This window comes from Melozone crissalis, unplaced genomic scaffold (genome assembly GCF_028551555.1).
Source record: "Melozone crissalis strain CALT ecotype California unplaced genomic scaffold, PUWL_Pcris_2 ptg000006l_1, whole genome shotgun sequence".
Classification (NCBI taxonomy): domain Eukaryota; kingdom Metazoa; phylum Chordata; class Aves; order Passeriformes; family Passerellidae; genus Melozone; species Melozone crissalis.
In genome coordinates, this window is record NW_026535784.1 from 16,742,557 (window position 1) to 16,762,541 (window position 19,985).

General features: G+C 37.9%; 1 protein-coding gene across 5 annotated transcripts in view; it reads left to right on the forward strand.

Moving 5' to 3' along the window:
- TBC1D1 (TBC1 domain family member 1) overlaps window positions 1-19,985 on the forward strand; it is a 92,814-nt gene that overhangs the window by 32,378 nt on the left and 40,451 nt on the right. For all 5 annotated transcript variants that reach the window (XM_054295765.1, XM_054295767.1, XM_054295769.1 and 2 more), the window contains exons 2-7: window positions 8,483-9,016; window positions 12,020-12,109; window positions 13,106-13,210; window positions 13,815-13,947; window positions 15,351-15,442; window positions 17,047-17,157. In XM_054295765.1, the coding sequence (XP_054151740.1) occupies window positions 8,483-9,016; window positions 12,020-12,109; window positions 13,106-13,210; window positions 13,815-13,947; window positions 15,351-15,442; window positions 17,047-17,157 (1,065 nt within the window). The remainder of the gene's footprint in view (window positions 1-8,482; window positions 9,017-12,019; window positions 12,110-13,105; window positions 13,211-13,814; window positions 13,948-15,350; window positions 15,443-17,046; window positions 17,158-19,985) is intronic.

Here is a 19,985-nt window from a genome sequence, read left to right on the forward strand (position 1 = left end):
TTTCAGGCTTTTTTTAATTTGTAAAGAAATTATATTCACTTTTGTTTGTTTTGCTCACCCCCGTTTTGCCAGTTGTACCAATTTTGATAACTGCCAGAAGCCCAGGAACAAAGGAGACCAGGACAGAGCCTGTATGCTATTGTACAAATGAAATGTAATCTGATTAATAATTCATAAAAAAAGTTACTAATTTCCTTTTTAAGTCCTGATATTGCCTTTCAGTTATAAAACACAAATTCTCCGCCCTGCCTCAAAAAAAATCAAAACAGAAAAGAACTCTTGTACTGAAAGCTTTGAAATGCCATTGCTGTCTTTTTCCATTTATAGCTATTTAAGAATAGGCTTCCTTCTGTTTCCCACCCCACAGCCTCCAGCAAAGTCCCAAACCTGTCTCAGCCCTGTGAAGGGAGCTGCTTGCAGTTCCATCTTGCAACCTCTCCCAGAAAAAAGGATTTCATCTCTGTTGATAATGAATGAGCACAGATATTTCTAGGCATTGCTTTACAACACGTATTGCCTCGTTGTTCAGTACTCACCTTATAAAATGTGAGCCAAGAACTCTGTAGGTATGAACAGCAACTAGACCAGACTAGAAATGCTGTTTTCATTTGTGAAATTGTGTGAAAAGAAACCTTTGAAACAAAATATGGAGAAAACACTTCTGAAGATGTTAATGCCTTATTTGAAATATCTTTTCATTTATTTCCCAGTTGTTCCATATAAGTTTGTGGTACTGAATGGAGGAGCTGATAAAACTGTGCAGGATGAAAAGAAATGGTTGTTATTGTAAGGACAGAAAGAACTGGGCAAATATGAATTAGTGAACACCATGTAATAAGCACACCAAGTGTATGGCAGAGTATACCTGTATTCTTCCCTAAAGCACACCTTGTGGGAACAGCCCCTTCTGAACCAGTCAGGTGGTGTTGCATTTGGAGGTATTCTAAACACACATTTTGCCAACTGCAGTTTGCTTTTGGGTCATGCATTTTCATGGGGAAGGGTCTGAAAGTAAGAAGCAATCTAGGACATGGAAGTTTATTCATGGAGAGTAGCCAGCTTTTTTTGTATTACAGGCTTCAAATAAGGTATGCCTTAAAAGCATGTGTAAGAAACCCTTTAAGTGTATCAGCAACATTATGCATCTCTCCTGGGGAGAAAGCACCATCACAAAACGGAGCAGTCCAACTTCAATAGAGTACTGAGTACACTTAAGTTCTTCTTCTGAGCTTGTTTACAGTACTCCATCAACAGATTCTGCAAATACTGGGTTGGTTTTTTTTTTTTCCAAAAGGAAAGAAAACCTTTTTGTGCCTCTTTAAATTACATGGAGTGCTCTCAAACTCACATGATTTTGCAAAAAGTATGCTCTTTTCTGTCTGGCTGAGGAATCATGAGCAATGTTCTCAGGCTGAGATTTGCCTGTAATATTAAAAGGAATGTGATACTGTGAAAGTGGCATACAGTACTCATGACATCAATCTGCAGTACTTCAGCAATATTCTGGAGCTAGCACTTGATGTGTGTGGGAAGTCTAGTCTTCTTTACAGTTCTTCATGATAATATGTAAACTGTAAAGAGTATGTGTTGGCTACATGGAGCTCCATTCTTCAGCCTACTGTGCTTACTGTGTCAGTCATCTCAGACATTACTAGTGGCATTCATCCACTCATCCAGGTCAAAAAGAACTAGATTTAAACAGAGAACTCTCTTCTGCCCCACATAGAATATCCTCTGAATTTTAGTGCAGATTCATCAGCTTTTTAAAGCATCCCTGCAAAATTTGAGTCTTAGTCTTATCACCCTCACTTATCCCTTTGTCTGTATAATGCCCATTCAAACTTTACTAAGGAAACCATAAATAAATATGGTCCTAAGGCCCACAAATAAATATGTGTATGACTCTTCTTCCTTTCATGGGCCCATGGTGATACTCAGCTGTTGAATTCTCCCTTATTAAGGCTGAAACAACACCTTTGTCTTGCTTTTTGTGGGTTTCACAGCCCTTCCTAAGTAACACACCTGCACTGTGGTTATTCCTGCTGGCTGTTACCCTGGCTACCCCTCTCAGCCCTGTGGTTGTGCTCCAACTTTTTCTCCTTTTCAAAGGACATTGATGAGTTCCCTGGTTAAGTGAGACACCCAGTGCATCCTCTGCACTGTAGAGAGAAATGTGCTAGACCAATGTGTGTGGCTGGTGAAGCTGCTGAGAGTGGCACAGTTTATAGCTGGTTTATGAGCAGTGAGGATACAGCAGCAAAATTTTGGTTCATATGTGTTGAGAGGTGAAGTCATGGAGTAAGGGTGACTTGTCTCTCTGTGCGCCTGCCAGTCTGAAGTACTTAGGGAGCTGTTGGTGAGAATGTCACTTTAGTTCTACCCCTGGTGCACTTGGTATGCCCAGAATTGATAGGAGCTTGCAAGGACAGTCATCAGCCAGGGCTGGAAGAGCTGTGAACTCTGTTGTTCCCTGAATTAGATCTGGGTTTGAAAGTGGTTTTGTGGGAGGAATAAAAATCAAATAAAATCTTTTTATTAAGGGTCAATGGCTTAAAATGTTTTAAAATGAGAATTGAAGTTAATGACTGAAAAAAGTCAGGGAGGTGTAGGAGACTGTAGACCAGTCTCTAAGCAAGATAACAGAAGAAGAAAAAGCATGTGAAGACACTTGAGATAAGCCCTGAATATAAAAAAAGCCTTTCACTGAAATAGAAATGAACTGCAAAGTTTATAACTCTTTTCTACCTTGAATTTCTGCTAATGGCAGAGACTAAGAAAATTTTGTCTTGGTGTTCCTATGTGGACTTAGCTCTATGTGACCCCCAGCATCTCATCAAAGTTTGAAGTTGTATCTAACTTGGACTTTTGCCTTGCTTTATGTGGGAGACTGCACCATCAGAGGTGACTTCCAAATTAAGTAATTCTGTAATTTTGGAAGGAGAAATTTTGCAATATCTCAATTGAAAAGAAGAAGAGTATCTGTAAACTATATTAGTTAAAATGCTTTTGGTTTAAAAATGCCAAACTTCAAATCCTATGAGTGGAGAAAAGTGTTTGAGAAGTCAGTTGACCACTACTGTGGGTTAAGGAGTGGTAAGGGCAGGAAATGCTGATCTGCGTTGATTTCTGGACAGTTATTTTGCCACCAGTGTGCTGAAAACAGACCAGCTGCTTTTTATTACATATCAAGCTACTGAAATAAAAACTTTTTTGCAGTCTTTTTAAAAATGCAAGTAAATAACGTGCTATGTTACCTTTTATCTGTGTTGCTTACAAAACAATATTTAAAAACAATATGTTTAAAAAAATTATTTTAATTTCTTCATTCTACTGCTTTTACAAATATTCCATGATTGTAAATAACTTAGAGGTGACAAAAATATTGCTGTCTGTCCTGATACAAATAGAGAGCTTCTCCCATGACATAGCTTCTCCCATAAATAGCTGTGTACCCTATCTTTTCTATAGTAATACTCTCTACTAAAATCAAGAAGGAAAGATACTAACAGCAAACAGCATTAGATTTCTTGACATATTTTTATTGAGCCTGCTCTATTGATCAGGAAAGGAAAGCAAATAAAAGCACTTAAAAATAATTCTGATGTCCTCTCTTGCTTGAGTAAGCTAGCAAAATTCAATCAAATCATCTACTTGTTTCAAGAGTTTTGTGAAAGATTTTCAAGGCTTTGTTCTAGCTGGCGTGGTATGAGACCTTCTGTCTGAGGTTCAGCCTAAGAATCTGACCCTAATGTTTTTCAGTCTCCAGCAGTTTCTGGAGTCTGTTGCATAAGACCAGTTCCTGTCAGCACAGGTCTGGCTTAGGTTAAACAAAACCCCCTATGTCCTTGAAATCGTTAAGCTGGTGCTTGAGCCTTATGCAGAGACTGGTAGGTATAAATAGGTGGATTTGTACTGCAGGTATAAACATTGCGTAGCATCTAGAATAATAAATTATCCCACTTTTTTCTTTTTTCTCCTAGTCCTCCTAGCTGATGTGTTAGCAGTTCTTTTTCTGTGGCACGTTTTGCTTTTTTAGCTACTATGTATAATAGAAACTAATCTTTTTTTTTTTAGTCTGGTCTTATTTACCAAAAGTCAGCTGTTGCATTTGGCTGTTACTGTGCTCTGTTCGTTAAAATATTTTCTAACTCTTTCTTACATCTACTGACAGGATAAAGACCTTGACCTCTTACATGCTTGTATGTAAACTTTCAGGGTGACTGCTAGTTTCAAGGGGTAAAAATGCAACTGCAATTTATGTGAGGGGGAAGAGCTGTTTTTTGTTCTTCCGATGCAGCAAACCCATGCATGCTTAAAAATTACTGCCTTTTGTATTTATTTGGTGCATGGCATAGAAGCTGTAGCTATTTGTCTTGTAACTGAGTAACATGCACTAGGAAGTCCTAGGTGTTGGTTTGTATTTTGCTTGAATAGCCACAAGCCAAGTCACAAGAATACTCAGCATTTCAGTTCCCTGCTTTGTCTCTGCAAAGTAAACATTTTCATTATAGCAGAAATAATGTGGTCTGCTTTTAAAAAAACCCACAAGTCCAGTGTTATTTTTAATGGTTATAGATACATGATCTTTTTCTGTATCTAATTCAGACACTCTAAACAAAACCTTTTCCCTAGTACATTTCATTTGTGTCTTCTGTTCAGCAGGTGTATTTGGCCTGAGGTGATTAAGAAGGTAATGCTGTGTTTGGTAAAGGTTCATTGTTGCTTACACTGATGTTCTGTACATAGTTTTGTGGGTTTGGGGAAATAATTTTAGGTCAGCAGCAGTGGTTTTTCTGACTACAGAAATAATCTTTACCCACTAATTATATATTTGTATTAATAAACAAGTCAGAAAACACTTAAGAATAGAAGTATGCTAGAAAAGAGGATTTCCATGGCAGGAAGAAATCCTAACTGTGTGCAACAATCTTTTCTCACTGTCTTAGCAAGTTCAGATTAGAAGGCACAATTACCAGTAGGCATGTATAAAAGCAGTTGGTATCTAAATCCCCAGGGTGACAGAGGGTGGCCCCTCAGGAGGCCATCTAGTTCAGCCCCCTGCTCAAAGCAGGGTCACCCAGAGCAGGCTGCTCAGCCCATGTCCAGTCAGAGTTTGCTTATCCACAAGGATGGAGACTCTGCAATCGCTCTGGGCAACCTATGCCAGCTTGTAATTAAGTTACCTTTGTAATTAAACAAAAAAGATAAATATCTTGTGTATATAATATATCTTATGTAAACATATTGTGTATCTAATTCTTGTGTTCTGAAAGAGCCCACAGCCTTTAAAAGACTCCAGGCAACATTAACTTAATTCAGGAGCAATTTCATCCTTGCTGCTTTTTGATATAAATTGAAGAGCCATAAAACCTGATTCTGTTTACATCCTAATTAATTTTTGGTGGTTTGCAAGAGATGTGGTTACTGATCACCCAGTGGCATGCTGCTTAATCTGGAAATGTTCCAGCTGTGCTTAATAAACATTTGCCAAGATAAAGCCTACATCTTTATTCTAATAACCTGAAATAATTATATTTATTTTTAACTACTGTTTACTTCATGTTTATTTACTAAGCATCCAGGCCTGTTCACTTGGAGAGCCAGTGTCAGAGGATACAGAGGGCAAGTGGATTGTTCATTTTCCATACTTGCATAAAAAGTCTGGAGTGGTAGAGGTAGATAAAAAGAGCACAAATCTTGATTAGGCAAAGAGCAGTTCCTGGGCAATAAGTATTTTGGATTTGTATTTTTATTCATCATGGAACTTGTCTTTATTAATAAAAATAGATAAATGTTTAAGATACATAAGTATCACAGGAAAGTGAGGTGATGATCTGCTGCTTCTGCTGCTTCTACATCAATTGCCTAATCATAAGTAATAAAATTTTATTAGCAGGCTGAAAATTTTTTTAGGTCTGTAAATGAGAACAGAAGAGTCTGTGTTTTTTAGTAAGTGTAGCACGGAAGCCAGCTGTTACTTATCAATGACATGATTCAAGCCCTAGCATGTGTGAAAATAAATAAATAAATACTCCCCTTAATTTTTCATCAAGAGGCCTGCTTGGTCTCCTCAGACACAAAGTTTATTAACTACTGCAAAGTCCTTCTGTGTGATGTAGTGTCTTTCCCTAGGTACTGTCTGTATATAAAATATAGCTATTGTTGAATGGCTATTTTGTCAATGTTCAAGGTGTTTGTTAACAAAAAACGTTGAAGAAGTTAAATTCAGTAAGTGCATAGATGTGCTGGATCCCTAATGCCTTGTCAGGGCTTTAGCTCAGCTGTAACCCTTGCAGCACCTGCACTGCTGGAAACTGTCCTTACAGTCATTGAGGTGTGTATAGCTGGGGAAGCTTAATTGTGATTGAGATAGTGGTCCTCTTTTGGGAGCTGATGTTCCTGGCTTTACCAAAGTAAGCAGAGTTCAGAATATGCCTCAGTCCTTTGCTGCTGCCTCTGCAGCCTCAGCAAAAGTGGAGGTGGGATTGCTGGTCTCTGCATGTATCCTGGGCAGCTCAGTAGCAAAATTGCCCGTGGCTGGTGAGTCCAGACACTCCCACAAGAGTAAAACATGTTTATTAAAAATTGCTAAAGCAGTTGCAGCTTCTAATGTGAGTTGAATGAAGTTTTACATTTTACTGTAATTCTGATATGTTATGCCACTCAGAATTGTTTCTGTGAAGGAGTGTTGCGTAAATAAAACTGAGGTAGACCTTAAACTCACTGTAGAGCAAATGCATATTGTTTAAGGTACTAAAGATTTGTTATACCCTCAATGTTGTTCTTGCATATGATGAAGTTCAGCACAAAGCTGCCTGAGCCCAAGGCTTTCTGACTGATTTGTGACATATCAGAGAATGGACTTAAAAATTCCTGATCCTGCTTTTCTTGCCCATTCTTCCCTATTGTCTTTGCTGAAAGATTAGCTAATGACTCATGCCTTGTGCTGAAGGGTGAAGTAATGCTTCCCGAGTTCCTATTTTGTAATGTGTTACTGTTTTAAATCCACTAGCTATATGCATGTGAATATCTATGTATCTGTCTGTCTGTCTGTCTGTCTGTCTCTCTCTCTCTCTCTCTCTCTCTTTATCTATCTACCTCCCTACCTGCCTATCTATCCATATCTTTATCTTTGTTTCTTTGTCTATAAAAGGAATAATATTGAGGTCTTTATGAGCACCCAGAATATTAATTAAATTTTCACAGTTCAGATTTTTTTTCCCCTCAAAGTCCTTTGCGGTTTCCTCAGTTGGTTTATGCACATTACTGCATTATGATTAAGCAATAGGTAGCCATAAAAATGTCTGAAAAAAACCAGAGGCCAGGTCTCCAAAATATTCTCTGGATTTAGGGATGCCTTTTCTCATAGGGGAGGTGGTTCTTCTGGGCTGCTATTTTAGTCTGCCGTTCCTGGGCTTCCTTCTGCACTATCTGCAACCAAAAATTTCTAAGTAAAGCGAGTTCCAGTTGATGCTTGACAGGGGAAATCTGTTTTGTCAGGAAATTAGCACACTTTGCGTGGATTTTTCTCAAAGTAAATTTGGTAAATAAAACTGGCAGAATTAGGAGTTGTAATCATAGATGGTGGCTTCACATGTTTCGTTACCGCAGGAGCAGCACAGACTGCAGAAGAACCTTAATCCCCTGGGTCAGTCAAAGCAGTGTGATGTAACCAAGCATTGGCCTCACAGCAGCTTAGCAGAGAGCATATGCCTATCACTACCGTATCAGCAGCTGAGACCGTTTACTGTCCCTCATGTGTCACATGGCAGTTTGGGTTCTAATTACAACATCTGTGATCTGTAGCAGACTGCTGTCTCATACAGTTGCCCTGCAAGTCATACTGTATGTGAGGTAATAATATTTAAAAGTGTCATCTAGGATAGTAGAATAAAAATGACCATGTAAAACAATGAATATAGTTATTAAAAAATACAGCTATTTACATTTTAAAAAACCCCACCAAACTGCCATAACAATGTAATATGCTATTATGAAGGGGAAAGCAAATTTGCAAGAGACTCATTAACCTACATGACATGAGTGTTTGAGTAAGAGAAGGGAGTGAAAAATAACAGAATAAATAACTTTACCAATTAATTAGTCCATGGCTCCTTGTATGCTTTTTGAAGTAGTTTTATCTTTCATTTTGGGTTGGAATGTGTCACATTATAAAGGTTGCTTCAGTGGCAAAAGTTTTACTGAAGATGAGAAGAGCATTGCAAGGGATAAAGTTCTTTTGACAAAGTGTTGATGATGATGAACTCCTGGCAAGGAGACAAATGAGAAATTCCTCTTCTCACTGTTTAACTGCTGTAATGTGTCTCTTTAATAAATGCAGCATCACTTCAACTCGTCTTTTATTTTTGAAACTAAATCAAAGTATCCTTCCAGGAAAATCACAACAGGGAGCCTCTTGATTTTGCAATTTGTTTGTCATAAAATACCAGATGCTAATGTGTATTTTTCCCCCCTCTTGTAGGTGCCTGAGATTATAAGCTCTATTCGGCAAGCTGGAAAAATTGCCCGTCAAGAAGAGTTTCAGAATAATCTCTCAGATGTTGAAGATCCTTTTACCAAAAAGTTTGAGGTGCTCTTCTGTGGACGGGTAACAGTAGCACATAAAAATGCACCTCCAGCACTCATAGATGAATGCATTGAGAAATTCAATCGTGCAAGTTGTACAAAAAATTCAGATTTCAGCTCATCATCCCAGCAACATGAAACTGCCAATAACTTTGGAGGTTTCTCTTTCAGCAGCAAATTGCGGTCTGTGTTCCAGCCCTTGGTCAATGAAGAGGAGGAAAAAAGGCCAATTAGGAAATCTTTTTCTCAACCTGGACTTCGTTCCTTTGCTTTTAAGAAGGATTTCCAAGAGGGAAGCCTTAGGAGTAACAGCTTTGTCAGGTCTTTTGAAGAAGATGCAATTTCACTGAACCTAAAAAGTCAACTCATCTATGGACACAGTGTTGTGCAGCCAACTGACATTGCAGAAAACCGGACTATGTTGTTTACGGTAAAGCAAGATTTGCAGCTTCGGGTGGCGTTTTCCCATCTTGGAGTTTGGAGTGGCAGACACCAAAGCAGATGTTCTGACAGATGGCAGTTACTTCTTTGATAACTTAATTGCAATTACCAAAGCTTAACTTAAACTTGCCTGTTTCTCTGGAGAGCATTACTTGTTAGTGAGAATTGGCTTACATATTCTAAATAAGTTTATATTAAATAGTTTAAAACAGTACTACCTGAAACCTTGGGCTTCTAAAGAAAGCTTTTAGAAAGTTACTGCAAGTTAGTAGGTAGTTGTGCAATTGCAGAATGCAATTACACTAGTTAGTAACAGCAGAAATAAATTTCCAGGGGAATGAATTATCTGTAACTAGAGCAGAAGGACCAAACCATGACTGAGAGCTAGTAGACTTTGTCCCATGATAAGCAGTGTAATTGATGAAGGTGCTCCTGCTGCCAGCATGTTTGTGTAATGATGGAGTAGTAGTGGAATAGCTTTCTGTGCTACTCCACACGTGTTTCCACTCCTGCCCTGCTTTGGTGTGGTTAGCAATGCCCTTGCCTTGATAGGTGAGCAGCAAAACTCTTTTCTAAGAACTGAGAAGCAAGTAAGGAATGTGGTATTTGCTCCTGTTAAAATCCTCATGATGGTAAGCTAAATGTTACTTAGCTTGTGTATTCTGAGCATAATACAAACCTGGAGCTGATTCTGCAAAGACTGACTCTCCTAAGGTCATCTTGGATCCATCAGCTGCTGTTGGAGCTGGGCATTCTTAAGGCCAGTAATAGAGTGTGTGCAATTACAGGGTTTTTAAAGCTGGGAAAGAGAATCCTTGAGGAGGATTGCCACTGTGTTATATCTGTAAAAAGTAGCATGCAGAAAATGTCGTAGTCAGCTCTACCTGAATTAAAGCTTCTGTTTGGTCGTGGCAGGCTGACATCAGTGAGTGCAAGAAGGTGGAGAGATGTTTCTTCCCTAGTAAAAAGAAAGCCATCCATGTTCACCTTCTTCCCCTGAGCATGTATTTCACATAGAAAATATAGTACCCTTTGTAATAATAATGCCTAATTTTAAATAAATCGTTGCTCCATTATTGATTCATGGCACATATTTTAGAAATAGAGAGATTATAGTTGGGCTGGGTAGGTCCAGATCCTCTTACTCCAGTGAGTGAATTTTTAATTTATATTAAATAGATGCAGCAGTTCTCAAAGACACCTGCAGCTTCAGTCTGAATATAATGTCAGTCACCTGCTGGCAGCCACATTTCAGAATTGTGAGGGTTTGCTGATCTGGCTTTGTGTCTTGGGTTGCTTTCTGTCCTTTCTGTCTGGGAAAATATTGTTTAGTATGCACAGCTGTATTCTTTTCCTATTCAGCCAGTCTAAATTCAGCTGAATGTAAGGAAGTGAAGTAACTCTAGTTTGTGCCTTCAGTATCCACAGGCAGCAGCCGATGGCAGAGCTGAGTTTGTTGGTTGCCTTTCCCCAGTGTTCAGCAGGTTCTGAGTCAGGGAATGCAGGCAGCATGGTTGGGTCTCATCAGTTTGTGTGTGGCTACATATGGAGTGCTTTCAAGTAGCTTAGTATCCAGAGGAAAAAAATGGTTGGTATATTCTCACTTATTTAGTTAGATTTTGCCCAGGATTGAAGCAAAGGTTGGTTGATGCATGAGGTGTGAAAAATACTCTGATTAATTATCTGGCAGCTCTCCTCACTTGATTCAAACAGTCCTGATTTTCATGTCTTCTTCCTGAAGAACTGCTTTCCTAGCCAGTTTCTTAGGATTTGAGGAGGGGGTATTTTTAGGTTTTTCTCCTAGCTGTGCATGTTGAGGGTGAGGGGGAGAAGATGAATTAGTTTGGATTTTTTCCTCTTGTTCAGTTGGCTTCAAACGATCACTACTGCCCAAGGGCCAAATGTGAAAGAATTATGTGAGACTGAGCAATGAGAAGGAGCCTCTTGCTGCAAGGAGGGGAAGACAGCAGCAATCAGGAGGCTGCTGAGTAGGTGTTGGAAGGAATAGCCCCATGAACAGATGCAAGATCAGCCCCAGGGACTATATAAGGAAACCAGCAGGCATCTGGGGAGAACCATTGTGACTGGTTGAAGTGAAAGAAGAGGTAGAAGGAATGCACAGGGCCATTTTTAGACATACAGAGGTGGCACATCTGACACAATCTATTCACACATGAGATTTGTCCCTTCCCATTTCTTAAGAAAGTACAGTTACATTGGTGCTGCTGATGGTTTTGTGTGCTTCTTTTGGGATTTGGTACTTTGATTTGATTGAGGCAGGTTTCTCCAAGTCATACTCATGAGTGGATCCAAATTCTGCCTGCCTTCCTAAAATCTGAGAGTTGTTTTTAGCATTCTCTGACATGCTATAAAATATGAGGAATTTAATTTTTTTTGTTACTATCTTGCAAAGATGTTGCCAGAAGCTGAAAAAATGAAAACAGTAGTTTCACCATAAAAATGCCCTTTGCCCATCAATACTTAGCATCATCTTTTGATTGTACCAATGGCCTACAGATTAAATTACATTAGAAAATATACTCCAGTAAATTCATTTGTATAGTTTTTGAGTTAAGTGCCATAAATAAATAAAGAAAGCTCACAAAAATTATTAGGTACACTACAGGAAGAAGTACACACTTGGCTTTAAATTTTAAAGCAGTCTCATTAAGTAGCTTCTGTGACTGTGGTACATTCCAAGACTGCAGAAAATAGGAAAAGGGAGTGTGAGTGTATTTCTCTCAGTGCAAAGCAGGTTACTTGTGATACAATATTGCTGTCATCTGTTTAAACATTATTTTCTTGTCTCATTAAACCTCAGCAGAGCTCTCAATGCCAAATCAGTGTTGTTTCAGTATTCTTTCTGGTAGTAATATGCTAATTGGTATAAATATACAGGTAGAAAAAAATTGGGATCTGTATTCAGGAAACATTTTATAGTGGGACAAAAAGAAGTGTTTTAGCCTCTTGCAATTTATTTTGCTCTTTTTAGATTGGCCAGTCTGAAGTTTACCTTATCAGTCCTGACACAAAAAAAGTCGCAATTGAGAAAAGCTTTAAAGAAATATCCTTTTGTTCTCAGGTAAGATTGTAGTGTATTCTTTTTATCTTTTTTTGTTGTTTAAATATTGTCTACTTGTGAATGCTCAGGTAATCCTCTCTCCTTGCACTCCGCATGGATTCTCTCAACAGCAATTTCAGTGATTGCTATTGAAAAGCTGCTAATTAATCAGTAATTTTATAAGACCATTATTCTTCTTTCATGCTTTGCATTGTGATTCCTGAGATGAAGACTCACTCCTGTGTGCAGTGGATGAATAATATTAGCTAGAAGGAACACACTGGTCAGGAGCACACTCTTGTTTGAGATTGCAGTGAGCATGATTCACAGTTGTGCAAATCTTGGGATCTCTGAGCCATATTTTTCAAGAAGTGAGAATGAAAGGAGAAAAATTATATGGAAGAGTTATCTGAAAAATACTTTAAAAATATGTTCTTTTCAAGAATATAAGTTACATGCGTTTAAATGAGGGCAGTCCTCTGCAATGCAGAGGTAGTATATGTCATGCACTGTGGGCAGGTATGTGTCAGAGACTCCTCACTTGCTCCTAATCCCTGTTCCTTTTGCCACAGAGTTTGCTTCTCTGTCCTTCTGCTTGAGATTTTTTTGGTTTCTTTTGTAGGTTTTGTTTTCCATAAATTAATTTGTTTTTTAATTTGATGATTGTAGCTTTCATCACTAAATGTGCAAGCACATATTCTGAAAGTTTCAGAGTAAAGTACATTTTTAAAAGAATTTATTAATCTCTGGGTCTGCGGTATGGGTCTTTTATAATTCATCCATAAAAAACAACATGAAAAATAAAACAATGTCTGACTTAATTGAAATTAAAGATTCATGAAGTATTAGGTTCTATAGCAGGACAGAATTTTAATGGCCAGATGTCTTTAATGTAGCTCTAACAGAGGTAAGTGACCTATATGTAATGCTATTTTGTTCTTTTCTTCCTGAAAGAAATACAGGTACAAAACATTGAAAGTAGGTATGACTGTTTCATTGCTGTTGTTTCTTTCCTAGGGAATTAGACATGTGGATCACTTTGGGTTCATCTGCAGAGAGTCTTCAGAAAATGGAGGCTTCCACTTTGTTTGCTATGTGTTTCAGTGTACAGATGAAGCACTGGTAAGTGAAAGAAAAGAATAGCCAAATAGTATATTAGACCCTAAATGTCTTCTATTGCTCTGTATTTTGCTGAATGTCATCAAATCTTATTCCACTCAGAAATACAAAAATGTAACTAATATAGCAGTCTGCAAGAGACCTTTTCATTTGTTTTGAGGGCAGAAGTTAAAATCCTCTTTAAAATCCACTAAATCTTCATTTCCAAACTAAGTTAGACCTTATGCTTCTTTTTTGGGGAGAGTTTTCTCTTAGGGCACCTGTTCTGAAAGTCAGGACTACACTCCTGTACTCTAAGTAAGACCGGTGCATCACAACTGCAGTAAGCTTTTTGAGCATAGACAAGAAAGGGGTTTGAGATAGAGGGTAGGATCTTTCATTAGACCACAGTAATAAAATTGTGTGGTCTGGAAGAGACATGAGTTCATGATGAGTTTTATTGTGCTTATGTGTTTGTGCACAGAACCAACATATGAACAGCTTGGGTTTTTAGTCATAAGCACATTCCCAAGCAAGGGGCAGTATTATTCTAAAAGACTGTTGTGTTTGTGTTAAGGAAAACAGTGGAAGAGTGAAATTCTGTTCTTCTTAATGCTGTTCTTTTCAGGTTGATGAAATCATGATGACATTGAAACAGGCTTTCACTGTGGCTGCTGTGCAACAGAATTCCAAGGCACAGCCCCAGCTCTGTGAAGGGTGTCCTATGCAAAATTTGCATAAACTCTGCGAAAAGATAGAAGGTGAGGTTTAAAGAATTTTCTGGTTGAATATTTTTTGTGGCACTTTCATTGGGGGACAGTATGTAAAATCCTAAGGAAATTAGTGCTTAAAAAGAGCTTGGGATTTGGGGTGTAAAGTTGAGAGCCAGGTACTTATATTTAGAGGGCTGTGGTATCAGGTTTTCTGTAAAGTAAGAAGAATTTTCTAACAAGAGGTAAGCTCCTTTATAATCTTTTAAAATCTGTTTCCAAGTGTAATCATTAGCAAGTTGCAGCTTGTTTGGCTCTATTAGCCCTATAAATGCAGAAGCCTGTAGATAAGGAACCTCTGATGGGTAGAAGCTGCAATAGCTATGACCTGCTGTCCTATTGAGTACACTTAGATACTGGGATTATGCTATCACTGAGCAGGAACTGGACAGTATGCTTTTAATATCTGTATTTGTCTGCTCCTTCATGGAAATGCAGAAATTAGAATTGTAGTTGTTACCCAGAACAGATGTTCAAGTCATAAAAAATCTCTTTATGTTTTAGCAAATTTCACTGTTAGATTTTGTTCATTCAAGTGATGCTTGGGGTGAATAGAGGGCAACAGCAGCTTGTCAGATCACGTGGCAGTGACTTGTTGGACTAAAACCTGCCTAATTTGATGAATTTGATGAAACTGGACAACTTCCAAAACTACTTTCACTCTGTTTTGGCTTTCAGCTAGCTGTGATTTTTGGGAAGCTTTTTAAAGGCCAATGTCCCTTAATGCCTTCAATTGTGCCATCCTGTTAATCATATCATCTGCTTCTGAATGAGATATTCCATGATCAGAAACTGAAGTGCACAATACTGTTGATGGTTTGCTGTTTTTCCACAGAAAATAGAGGAAAGAAATTTAATCCAGGAAGAGAAGAGAAAAAATAATCTGAATGAAAGGGTAGTCTGCTTTAGACTGTCAATAAATGTTTTCATCAAAAGGCAAAGTAAGACCTTCACTAACAAGCAATAAATTTACTTGTTTTCAGAAGGGCTCACAACATAGAAATTAGAGAAAATGAAAGGGAATTCTGTTTATATCATAAACAATATCCAAGCAGCACTGCACTAAACATCAACAAAACAGTCTGCTAAAATGCAGTAGATTGTGGGTTTATTTTATCTTGTCTCATAATGGAGTCTTCAGCTAAGAGTATAATCCTGGTCTGTGCTCCGTAAATCTCCTCATTGCAGAGTTCATGTCCCTTATTTTAAAGGCATGAGTTTAGTAGTAGCTTTAAATTAACCTAGAGTTCTTTCTAATGCCCTCTTATGAAATCATGGAATGAGCCAGTTCAAATAATTCAAAGCTTTTGCTTAAATTGTCAGCAGATTTATGTGATTGATTAATTCTGAAAAATTTGACCCTCTAATTTGTTCATTTTTGTTCCTCTTGGTAGGGTTGCCCTCTTCTAAGACTAAACTGGAACTACAAAAGCATCTAACCACACTAAATAACCAGGAACAGGCCTCTGTTTTTGAAGAGGTTCAGGTAAGCTTTGTTTCCTACAAGATTTTAAAGCAGCTGGTGATTTTGCTAACATCTGTGTAAAACACAGAAGTTATTTTCATTTTTTGTGAATCATTCATTTTTTTACGTAACAGACTGTTAGCCAGCTTGTGCTTTAATTTCAGTTGTTTTTTTAGAGCTGTTAAAAACTTAGTTTTTGATGTAAATTACTGTTTTACTAATTTTCTTCCCCTAATACTCCTTGCTTTCCATGGAGCTGTTGCCTTCTCATTGAGTAAAACTGAACACATTTTTTATGGGTGAAGGCAATAACGTGTACTGTGAGGACATTGAAACTGTTACTTGGACCAAAACAAATTTCTGTAATATTCCCAGAAGAGAAAATTTCTTGCCTAAAGTTTATACTAGATCTTAATTCTTGTCAAACTAACTAAAGAAGTTAAACTTTCTATCTTCTTAATTAAATCTATTTTAGGACAGAGGAAAGCATAGCTGGATTTAAAATAGATTATGTGGATTGTAGGAAATGTCACTGGGATTGAAACACTGTTGAAGATTAAGAAATGTCAGACTTTTTAAAAAGTAATGTTTCCTTCCTCTCCTGAGTCATTTCAGTCTCTTTGTGTGTTTCCACGTGGCAGTTTATCACTCAGTACCAAATTTGGAAGTTACTCTGTGGAACCAATTCCATAAGCTGAGTAATTTCTTAGCAGAGGGCAGCTAGCAGCGCTGTTGCCTTTTAGTGTTCTGCACACAGTCTAAAGCTTCTTTCTAGTAGTCACAGGAAACTGTTAATTGCTTCTGGTGAGGGTCTGCAAACCATTAACTTGGTAAAACTAAGGATAAAGTACAAATCTCCTGCCCATTTTTCTCAGCTAACTTTTTCAGTTGGACGGCCTGGAATGTTGCATTCTTGCAGATCCATGTATTGTTAGCATGATTCACATTTTTAGGTAACTGTCTTCCTGTGGTACTTTTATTACTCTAATGTGCTACCTTGGCATTGAGTCATACTGTATCCTCTGCATTATATCAACAGGCTTAAGGCAGCATATGTTTTTCTAAAGTTAAGTTTCTGGGATTAAATTCTCTAATAAATTGTTTTAAAATCTTCTCTTACAATAATTGAGATTGAAATAAAATGCAGCATAGATAAATAGGTTCACCTGTTGCACTAATTTAAAAAATACCTATGTCATTTCCCAAAAACTAAATGTCCAGTGTGAAGGATTTCTAGAAGTGTTGTGAATCCTATCTCTAGGACAGTGCTCCATGTGTGCTGCAAACTCAGAACTACAGTGATTCAGTTTTCTTTATATCAAAAGAAAATAGGCAAGAATATTTTTAAAACCTTTAGTTGCTTGTGGCAGTTCAATATCTGTACAGTTATCTTCTGTCTTAGGTGTAAATTCTGTCATGTTTGAAGTGAGGTCAAGTGTTTTTGTGGCTGTATTGGTGCTTTGCCTGGGACACTGGTGTCCTCTGGTGGACTGGAGCAGTAGCATTAACAGACTAAATTTGTTCCTACATTCATGATTTATTACAGTGACAAATGAAAAGTGTAAACATTTGCAAATTGTTACACAAATGTATAATTACTGTGCCTGTGGTGTTCTCAATTACAGAAATTAAGACCACGAAATGAACAAAAAGAGAATGAGCTGGTTATCTCTCTTTTGAGAAACATGTATGAAGAAAAACAGAAGGACCATGTTCATATTGGAGAAACAAAACAGGTAAGTTTAATCATTCCATTTTAGTTCATGTAAGGAGAAGCTGTGGGGGTACAATCATTGATTTCTCTGGGTGTGGATTGAAGGCACTTGAGACGGTTGTTAGTTCATGTTCGGACTCAGGTGTTGATTATTTCTTATCAGTAAAACAGTCTCACTGCTGTGAGTTCAGCAGCTTTTCATTAGGAGGCACAAAATGGCCAACAATCTCTTGTTACAAGAGCTTTTAAGACTAAACTATCCAATTAAGAACTGACACCTAGATTATTTTCCCTTTTAATCCAATAACTGATCCCACAGAGCCCCCAGTGCAGACTTTTCTGCCCAATTACAAAATGCCACCCAAAGCCATGAGGAAGAAGGAAGAAGCAGCATGAAGAAGAAACCCAGGATGAGACACCCTGTGCCCTCCATCCTGCTTCCATCCGCAACATACTAAAAATCCCAAACCCTAAATTTCTCACCAAGTGCTACACTTACACGACTCTCTATAATCTATTTCACACTTTTGTGGATTCTAGTCTATCTTGAAGTCTAGGAAACTTTCTCCATGAATGAGGGTCAAAGTCAGTGCTCCCCTAGGGGTCAGGGCACCCCAGAGCAGACAGAGAAATATTCCCAGTGCCCTGGTTTTCCACAAGAAGCCAGGAAAAAATTTTTCGGTTCAATTTTTATGTCTTTCCAAAGGCAAATTTGCATCACTTGCAATTTGAAACTTCAGTATGTAAGCAGTGGTGAATACTGGGTTTGTTTATGCTTCATAAACTATTGTCATGTACCAAAACAGATATCTCAAATTTTGAGGGTCCCTGGTACAGTCTGATTTCAGGCCTAGGAGATAGGGGTACAAACAAGACAGACTACTAAATTGTTTATTGATTCTCTCTGCAAAGAAAATTCAATATATGTGAGAGAATGTATAATGAATTTGTGATTGCTGTCACCTGATCTGTGGCATTTGCCATCTTGCTGTCAGTGTTGAGTCAGTGTAATGACAACACATTGGATTTGGTCATAAAGCCTATTACATTTACTCAGGACTGAAAGTTTGACTTGTGTGCAAACAACCATTTGAAGCGGCCTTAAGATGGTGAGGATTGCTGCAGAAACAGCAGCAGAGACTCTTATCCATGTCCAAAGAGATGAGCTACCTTTTATTCTCTATCAGAGAATAAAATAGCCAGTGCTGTTTAACTGGCTATTTATACAGCACAGTTAAGGTTTTTCCAAAGGGATCAGTGGTTTTGGATGCCTTGGTTTGTGAGTAGCTACCTTGAGACAACTCAAGGAGGTTAGTATTTAAAAAAGGATTCCATCCACTCGCTGGAAATTTTCAGTTCCAATTGTTTAGACCCTTTTAAAAGTCTTGACTGTCCCTCTACTGTTGGTTGATAATTCCACTGTGATGATTGCTGTCAGTCATTTGTGATATAAACTAGGAAATAAATACATGGACAGTTATTAGACCTGTGAAGAAATTAGGAAAGTAGAAGCAAATCATCCTTTACTGTATTTTCACTTTGTTAATCTCTTCTCCTTTTATAGCTTACTAACTAATTATTGACCTTCCTGAGTAAACAGAAGGAAAATTGCATATTTCACTCTCTGATTTATTGTATTGGGCATCTCACCAGAAATATGCTTTTAAGAAAAAAAGCATTTCAGTTGTGGGATAAGAGGAAGAAACATTGCCTGAGGTCCTCTGTCATCATACCTAAAATATCTTTGTTTGGTGTAATGCTAGCTGATGGTCAGTCACAAACAGCTTGGAAATAGGGATATACAAAGTGAGATAAGATCTTTAGGTATGAAGTATGAAGTACTGAAGTATGTCTTCAATGATTTGAAAATATATAAGGCCTGCTGCAATCTGTTTGCTCAGTTCCTGAAAACAAATTGGTTAATATGACGCTTGCAAAGATGCCAGTGTTCTAAGAGAACTGACTTCCCCATAATCTATCATTTGTCTCAGCATAACATTTTATATTTACTCTGATCATTTATCTCCAGGCCTGTGTAATAGCAGATAACTTTGAACACATACTGTTATTTGTCTCAGCAGTCATTAACCCATCACACCCTGATGTCCCTGTTCCCTTCTGTTCTGCATACTCACTTTCATGCTTTTCATTGCCTTTTTAAAAAAATATATTTAAATGAGTGGAGAAAAAAGATTAAATGTGATACTAGTACATGGATCTTGTCTAACAAAAACACTTGAAAATAAATGTCTTTTCATAAGAATGTAATAGCAAGCAGCATCTGATTTACTCTTGGAGAATAAAATGAGGGAAGCTATAGTGGTTTAGGAATGGTACTCTCCATTCAGTGCCCCCACCAGGACTTTCTAAGCCAGGTACCTACTGTGGTGGGATGGAGAGGACAGTTGGAGGCACAGAAGGCAAAGATCACATGCTGAGATAAGAACAATTTACTGGAAACAGCAATGAGGTAAGAAAATGACCAGTAATAGCAACAATACTAGTCACAGAGGGTACAAGAAAAGAAATTATTCACACAGAATCCATCCCCCAGTAATAGACAGTACTGGAAGGCTCCCTCCTGACACATTTTTTTGACTGGAAGGAGCCCCTTCTCTCTGAAGAGAGACCTTTTCCCCCTCCGTCCAGCGATGACAGATGGTATAAAATGTCCTTCAGGTCCTGGCCATGCCCCTTCCCAATTACTACAAAAATTAACCTTGGCCTGGCATAACCAGGACAGAAGGTAAAAAGAAAATACAGGAGCCTGTAAAGTTGTCATACTGGAAATAGGATGTTTTAAAATTACATCTAGGTAGGACAATTTGGTGATGGTTATATGTCATTCAC